Source organism: Heteronotia binoei, chromosome 7 (genome assembly GCF_032191835.1).
Source record: "Heteronotia binoei isolate CCM8104 ecotype False Entrance Well chromosome 7, APGP_CSIRO_Hbin_v1, whole genome shotgun sequence".
Lineage (NCBI taxonomy): Eukaryota > Metazoa > Chordata > Lepidosauria > Squamata > Gekkonidae > Heteronotia > Heteronotia binoei.
This window is the reverse complement of record NC_083229.1, coordinates 62,817,725-62,826,361: the sequence shown is the minus strand read 5'-3', so window position 1 is coordinate 62,826,361 and position 8,637 is coordinate 62,817,725. Positions and strand designations below refer to the sequence as shown.

Here is an 8,637-nt window from a genome sequence, read left to right as displayed (position 1 = left end):
TTCACTCTCTTATTCCAGCAAGCTCTCTGTGCTGAGGTGGTATCATAGTAACTAGCAGGGGGTAGGGGATGAGGAGAGCGGAGCGGTTGGCTCGACTGGCTGGCGGATGCCACAGCGCCCCCTGTCTGCTCTTCCCCGCGCTCTCCGCCGCCAGCCGCAAATGGCTCTGGACTTGCGGGCTCCTTTGTGTGAAACACACTCGAAGCAGCGGCGCCCGCCGAGTCCGTCCTCTCTACCCTGCAGCCGGCAACCCGGGGCAGCCGTTCCTGATCATCCCTGCCTCCTTTCGACTCCTAACGGCAGCTTTTTCTTCTTCACTCTTTACTTCTCGAGGTGGAAAGACAGACATCCGAAATAAATCCCCGAAATAAAGAAAAAGAGAGAAGAGGGCTGGGAGCGGGAGGGGAAAGGAGCCAACTCTCCACAGAGAGGGAAAGCGCGAGATCCATGCCCCGCGCATAGCCGACTAGAGCGTGGTGGGTGCAAACAGAACTTGAAGTTACCTGCCCTGCCGTAAGAGAAAGGAGGAAGCTTTGGCTGGCTGCCTTGCAGTCACCTGCAGACGAGACTGGGGCTTTTTGGAAGACTTTCTCTCTCCCCATCTCCCCCCCCCCCTTTTCAAACCGCAAACGGATGTGAGGCACGGAAGGTGTTTCATTTCTTCTCCTAAACTCAGGCACCTCAACCTTGTTGGTTTTCTCTCTGACCCTCCCCCCCCGCCGCCGTCGCCCCGCGCCCGCTTGAACGTAAACACAAAGAGGGAAAGCGAGGAGTTTGCTTGATGTTTTAGTGCAATGGACGTGAGGTTTTATTCACCTCCTCCTCCTCCAGCGCCACCGCCGCCTTCATCCCAGCCTGCAGCCGCTCCTGATACTCCTTGCCTGGGACCTTCTCCTTGCTTGGACCCCTACTACTGCAACAAGGTGATTTTTGTGTGCGTTTGCTTTTAGTGGTGGTGGTGGTGGTGTTGGTTTCCTCGAAGGGGGTGTGTGTGCTGGATTGACGTGAGGATGGCTGTAGAAGGGACTTCGGGCTTTGGCAGGTTGCAGACTTGGGAGAAACACTCGAAGACAAGCAGTGGCGCTGTGGGGGGTTTCCATGGGGTGGGGAAGAGAGGTTGCTTGCCTGTTCGGTGTTCCGTTGTAGGCGAGCGATGGCGGTGGAGGGGGAGGGATGACAACGGGGCAGCCTACGCAAGTCGTCGTCCGTTGAATCTGATGGCATGGCAGTTTCTAAAATAAAATCCTAGACTGGTCATTGGAGGGCGGAGAGTAGTAGGGAATCCGAACCTGAGTTCCTGGCAGGCTCCAGAGATGAGGGCGTCTTCTCAAGAACATGTAGGATCAGCCGAGTTCCTAAGACCAAAGTCTTTCTGACTAGTGAGTCTGCACGCTTTGGTTGCCTGTGCGGGAGATTTAAATTACAGCACCCCCCGCCCCCGCTCTTTGGTGTTGCTTTCGGCGACTGATGGCAGAATGACAAAGCATTGCCTTAGCACGCCGGTTCGGATGTCAGAGCTCAGCTCACCAAAAGCTGGCGCCTGAAAGAGTTTTGTGGGAGTTTCAAAACCGGGAAGGTGACAAGTTGGTACTGAAGAGACAGGACAGCCTTAGTTTACGTACAAGTTGTGCCGCTTTCCTTATAAATCCTGCCTTAGAACAAGTTTCTGGATGCTCTTTGAAGAAAAGGAGAAATTTGCAAAGTGAGGAGAGGAGGCACTGCTAGGACAGAAAGCTAGAGAGTAAAATGCTGTACCTCTCTTGGCCTTGGTTGTGTGCTCTGTTCTTAAGCATTTGAGCTATATTGAGATCTACCAACAAAAAATACTGATTATTTCCTTTCTCCCATATATATTTGCTGAACAAGTAGCTGCTATTTTATGTGCTATGTGCACTTTCTATGGCGGTTAAGGATTGGCCAACCTTGGCCATAGGAAATAAGCAGGAAGTGTAAGATTTCCAAAACACAGCTTGGAATGCGCACCCCCTGAGCTAGGTGAAGGGAGCTGTGAGCAAGCACTTTTAGTAAGAGAGGTTTTAACCTGGGTGCCTCTTAGGCTTTTGTTTAAGAGCTAGCTCTGAAAGGAAGTTGCAGGCAGCAGCGTTTTTGTGCCATGTAAAACTCCAATCAATGTAATTAGCACTTAGCAATTTCTTGTTTTAAGGTGGTTCTCTCTGCATGTTTATAAGCTTTGAAAAGTGCAAGCTGCTGTAGACAGCTAGTGCCATTCTGCAGAAGAGCAGTGGACACTGGACACAAAAATAATCCTACTGTTGTGATTTGTCTATTATCTCTGCCGAATGTATGTATTTGTGGAATATTTCAAGCACTCTGGGCAACTGAACACAGATCTAGTGATACAAATAAATAGTTCTGTTTCACTGCTTGTGTTGAGAACACAAACTGCTGTGCTGTTGTTTTTAAACTTACACATACACACACCATTCACTTTTCAGGAAATATTTCTAGTATGATTTCATCTGCCAGTTATGATGCATGTGTGAAAGAAGGGACTTGCAATGTTTTTTCTGACTTCTTACATATGAAATCAAGAGCAGTGTAACAATGTAGATTTGGCTACAGAGATCATCTAGCCTGTGGTACTTGGCCCTTTGGTCTGATCAAGTAAAACCTTTAAAAAGTTTTCTCTAGGTTTGTTACCAAAGAAAAGGGAGAAAACTGAAGTTTGGACAGCAGAAATGTGTCTTACATGTGCCAAGCTGTTCATGTGCAATGGCTCTCTAAGTACTCAGAAACGATTATTATAAAACTGCTTTCACTCTGTGACTTGCCACTATAAAATATAATCTCTATTATCTTTTATTGTGAATTGTAAGCCTGCCATGCTGAAAAGTAAAGAAGCATTGGGTAGAATTAATGACATAAGCGCCAAAGTGCCTGAAGAGCCATTTGGCAATGAAAACTGGACGAACAGTTATTAAATCTATCAGTGATTTAAAGCTTCAAAAAGAAGGTAATGACTTGAATACACATTTTGCTCATCATACCCAAGATGGTGAACCAGATTTAATTTAAAAGTTAAATGCTTTGGAAAATCAGGAATTACGTTAATATATTAAATCATTTTCCAATTAAGTGCTTTAAATCATTTTGCGTGGGTATCATTCCTGATTGAATAAATTAATTTAGAAGGTCTTTCTCCCCCTCCTTGGCCCTTGCTCCCCATCAGTAATTCTTTACTAGCTGGTTAAATCCAGCCATATGTGAAAGAACAAACTTTTCTTTGACTATGCAAATAAGGCACTCTATTTAACTTAGTCAGGAGCGATAATGGAGTTCAGAAATGCACAGTGTAACACTTCTTTTTAAAAAAACTGAGGAGTGACATACCAGGAATGTTTCTCACAAGACACATTCTACAAGCAATGCATGTCTCTGTCAAGCAGTTCTGCCAATGACCATTGATTATAGTAAATGGACTGAGAGTAGCTATGCTGGCTGGGCCCCTATGAGGCATGTGTTGACTGAACATCTCATTTTCCTCCATTCCCTCAGCCCCATCTATCCAGGATGATTAACGTTTTTATGAAGCTGTTACTTTATGTGCTCTGTTCTTCCTTGTAAAAATACACCTCACTCTATCACATCCATGAGCTGCTGTGGGGGAAAAAGTTTTTAAATGCTGCATCTTCTTTGGCAAACTTGATGGGTGCATAGAACCAGATGCAAAGGCCATTGTATATTCCAGAGCACTGTAACAATGTTGTGCCTGGTACATAGATAGACAGACAGATAGACAGACAGATGATAGATAGATAGATAGATAGATAGATAGATAGATAGATAGATAGATAGATAGATAGATAGATAGATAGGGATTTTTTTTTGTCAGAATAACAGCTGCTGTGTTTCACAATTTACTTTCTACATTTTTCCTTTAACATATAGAAAAGAAAAGTTTAATTGTACTTGTTTACATTTCAATGAAAGTATTGTTGAAGGGGACTGCATTTGCTTCAGAGGAATCTCACTGAAGCCAGTAGAGTGACTCGGCTATAAATTGCTTTATAGTTTTAAAGTCTTTGACATGTAAACCATTGATAAATAGAACTTGATGCTGGTTTACATAAGTTTTTATGAATGATCCCAGAATAAATGTTTTAGACAAGTAATGATATAGTTAACAGTCTCTAGACATTTCTGTAGTTTATTACAGATAATCTCTGATAATGTTTTGAACAAAATGTGGTAATGTAGATCTTTATGCTACACTGTGTTTTCAGTGAGCTTTGTTTCTAAAAATAACTGAGATCTCTTCTTTATAAACTTGAAATAATGATCTTGAATGTTTTCATTGGCTTTTGCCAAGTTTTTCCTTGCAAGGTAATGTGCTTTGTACGTATTTTGTCTGATCATGTTTCTTTCCCATCTAAACCTCAGAGGGAGAAAAAGTGAAAGAACAATGCAAACAATGTTGGTTATGGCAACTGTGTGAGGCATCTCTTATACAAACAGTGAGAATGGATGGTATGCTGCAGTATATAGGTCATCCTTTGAAATAACATTATGAAGCTCAGGCTGGACAGCCAGATTTAGTCTTGAGGTAATAGGGTTCACCTCTGAAACTTATAGCAAAACTACAGTCAGGCAATTTTGGATTATGGTAATAGCAACACAGGAAATTCATAGACATTAATATTCCTAGAAGCCATTAAGTAGAAGTTGCATATGGTATGACCAAAGTAGTAAAATAATTCAGCGGACTTCTGATATGTTATAGTTTCATTTTAAATATGTAACTCTAAAATCAGCAGTTTGTCTCTCCAGACATAGCCGTAATAAGTATTGAGAATAGAGAGCATAATTTTCCCAGTTACTGTACTTTGTAAACATTGCTGAACTGTTTTCTGTGTTTGATATTGTTTTGTTTTGACAGAGATAATAACAGAGATATTGCATAGTTGACTTATGCCAAGAATAAGATAATGCTCCCAATATCTAACCTTGCAAAAATATGTATGGATTTTCCCCTCTTGAGATTTGTTGGTTCAACCATAGAGGCCCCACAACTCATTTACAGTTTACTTCCTCATTGCTGTCAGTGCAGTATAAAACTAAAGGAAGATGTGTGTGAGAGAGAATAAAATGAGGCTGGGGGAATGTAACATAGAAAAATAGTACATACAATATCTGAAAACTTTTTACTGACTTTAGTTAAAGAGCCAAAGTATTTACAGTCTTTGAATGTTTAATCTTTATTGTACTGGACTGAAATGCAAGATACTATCTGATAAGCAAGCCTGCTTTGTTCTTGATGTCTGAATAGACCCCCCCCCCCAAAAAAAACCCCACACAGATAAATTCTATGATTCCCTCAGGAAAACAAAATGCTTACATAGCAGTATTTTTGAGCGATTTCCAAGTATCTGTGCAAGAAAGGTTGAATTTATTCAAAATGAGTGTTGAATTTGTTGTGTTCATTGCTATTGACCCGAAATGATGATTGAGTAAAGCAGATTTTGTAAATTCATCTTGAGGGACAATACAATGGACACATTATTGATCTGTTATGTTGTGTGGGCGGTTTGAACATGTTTTGAAGCCTTTTAAGATACTTTACTGAAGTTAGGATTTGTTCTGGTTGTTTCTTCTAGTCCCAGGCTCAAAGGTATTGTTGGATTCCAGTATTTCAAAACAGAGAAGAACTTGTATGCTACAAGATAGAAGAATCCCTAGCTGATATGACATTTGCAGCCCTCTGCACCTTATCCAGAAATTATTGTTGCATTCTTAGACACCATTGTGTTCACAAGAAAGAACAAACAATCTTTTGCTGGGTGGAGTTGCTACACTACCATCTGTTAATAGAGAGACTATAAAAAGAAATTTTTATGACTACCAGTATGTAATATTTCAACTCCTGACAGGGAATATAGACCTAGCAAATTAAATGCCATTGATTCCAATGGAGTTTGCTCAGAGGCATGTCTGTTTAGGATAGGGTCTGCATACTTAAACTAGGTGAAAGACCAAAATTTCTGAAACTCTATATTCAAGGACAACGTAATAGAGCATACTGAAATAAGTCTAGTGAAAGCTTTTCCATTTTGGCTAGTGTTATACCACTGTTAATACAGGGTAGTTTTATGTTCTGTTTCACCCTTGCTCTCTTTGTTAAAATGGACAACAGTAACAGTCATTGACAGTTCTTACGGTTTTCTTTTATGGGAATAATGTTTGCCTTGCATGGATTTTTGCCCAAGAAATAGTTTTTCAGTAAGAATCTTGAGTTGCAACCTTCAGAAAATGTGGTTCATAATGCAAGTGCCAGTAAATAGTTAATTATAGGCAGTACAACATGAAATTATCTTTAACATGATTGAGATTTTTCTGGCCATAACATTTTCCCCTACAGCACTGGGTTTGAAAATGGCAATGTATTCTCTGCATAGATGCTGATGGAATGGCAAAGGTGACAAAAATCTGCATTCTGGTTTAGTAGTAGCTGAGGCAAAAAATTGCACTCTGGTCTCTTTCCATACATATACACAAACACAGAATATTGTTCATGTTAATCAGATATTCCCTTGCCGTTCCTTCACAGTACATTTTGTTTGAGAATGTCTGCAAATTCACTGAAGTATATAAACCTAGTTTTCCTTTTTAATAGATGTCTCTCCCTGAGCTCTGTGCCAGCCATTTTGTTTTATTGGGCCATCAGCAGTCTTGAAAGAGGCCCAAACAGCTGACAATTTGAGTCTGGTGAATAAAATGTACCCGATTACTTTTACAATAGAGACAAGCAGCCAAAGCATAGCAGATTAGTTCAGATTAATATATCAGCTCCCAACTCCTTTTTTTTTTAATCATTGGTTGTTGGTTTACCTCTGTTACCTGTATCTTCAGCCTTTTTCTCATTGGCCGTCTACTTGCCTCCTAACTTTTGCTTAAATTCCTAGATGCTGACATATATAAACTATATGAAAAATACATGCACAAATCATATTTCACTACTCCAAAGCCTAATGCCAACTTGTCAGCAAACAAATCATTTTTCAGGTAGCAGAAGTATCTCAAAATATCTAGACTCAAGATGCTAGAAAACTACCAAACTGTGAAGACAGTCTATCATTATTAATCTGTACTATTGTTGGTATTTTGGGGTCATTATTTACCTCTAGTTAAATATCTGTCTGTAATGAGGGAAGTGTTCTTGAGCAAAGACCATTATCTGCACCAGCATGTAGCTGTAACACTCCAGTGATTCTCTCTGGATCACTTTTCTTTGCAAAAACTCAAAAGACATGTGTATTCCAATATGATACATTGATTAGAACAAAAAAAAAATCAATGGCAAAATCAGTTGACTTTTGAAGGGTATTTTTATTCTGGGAGAGGTAATTGGCTATACTGGAAACATTGTCTTCACACATTAGTAGTGCCCTAAGAGGATAACGTTGTAGAGCCAATTGTCTAAAAAGGGTAACTATGGAGCAATTCTTATAAAATTATAATGAAATTTAACTCCTGCTTTCCTTTCCCTTCAGTGGTCTTATTTCTTATTTTCTGGTTTCTTTCTTAATTAGCTTTACAGGAACTACTAGACTTCATGCAATGACTTTCTTTTTGCTTAACTTCACCTCCTTCTGACTGACTGCTTAGAATAGTGGAAAGGCCCTGTATTGCCTTGAAGGATAGCAAGCAGCTTGCTTGCTTGAAGAGACTGGACATGTCTCTTTTTCTTACCACTGTCCTTAATGAAGAGTAAGCAGCATATTTCATTCTGTGATGCAGTCTGGTAAGTTGTCTGTTATTCTTTAGGGAATGGGATGTTCTATTCTTTTGTGAAAGTTCATGTTGCTAGAAAAAGGTAGGATGCACATACCCAAGAAAAAGATGAATTACACAAGGACTGGATGCGTGACATAGAGTCTACTATGACCCTTTTATGAGATTATTCATAGTGATAGCAGCGGGTCTTGGAATCATATAATTATAACATGGTACTAAAATAAATTGGATATCCATTGTTTGACTATGGATGTGAGGGCCTATTGCATCTAAGATCTGCTACAGAATTGGACCTCTGAAAGGCCCATACATCTCCCCTGTAAGGGTTCACTGACTTTTTCTTGGATATTATATTGAAGGAGAAGGAGAATTGGACTTATACCCCACCTTTGACTCGGAGTTTTAGAGTGGCTTACAATCTTCTTTCCCTTCCCACAACAGACACCCTATGAGGCAGGTGGGGCTGAGAGGGCTCTGACAGAAACTGCTTTTGAGAGAAGAGTTATGACTGATCCAAGGTTACTCCAGCAGTTGCATGTGGAGGTGTAGGGAATCAAACTTGGGTCTCCCAGATAAGAGTCTGCGCACTTAACTGCTACACTAAACTATACCCCTTGCAGTATTCCCTGATTTAAACCATGTAGGATTTTGTATATTTTAACTGTATATTGCAGGGGTGTCGAGCTCATTTGTTACAAGGGCTAGATCTGACATAAATGAGACTTTGTGGGACCAGACCATGCATATAATAAAATGTAATGCCAGGTGGTGGAGATATAAACTTTATAAAGGATACAGAGAAATTATTTTTTTACTTAAAATACAAACATGCTTAATATTCTTGCACAGTTTAAAATGGAAAGATGGGGGAATAGTGGGATTTGG

At 40.2% G+C, this 8,637-nt stretch overlaps 1 protein-coding gene across 1 annotated transcript in view; it reads left to right on the top strand.

Annotated features, from left to right (window-relative positions):
- The first annotated feature begins 626 nt into the window (after window positions 1-626).
- The window catches only part of TOX (thymocyte selection associated high mobility group box), a 417,402-nt gene continuing 409,391 nt past the window's right edge, over window positions 627-8,637 (top strand). Inside the window, exon 1 of the mRNA XM_060243743.1 lies at window positions 627-923. Coding sequence (XP_060099726.1) covers window positions 795-923 — 129 coding nt within the window. The 5' untranslated portion in view covers window positions 627-794. The remainder of the gene's footprint in view (window positions 924-8,637) is intronic.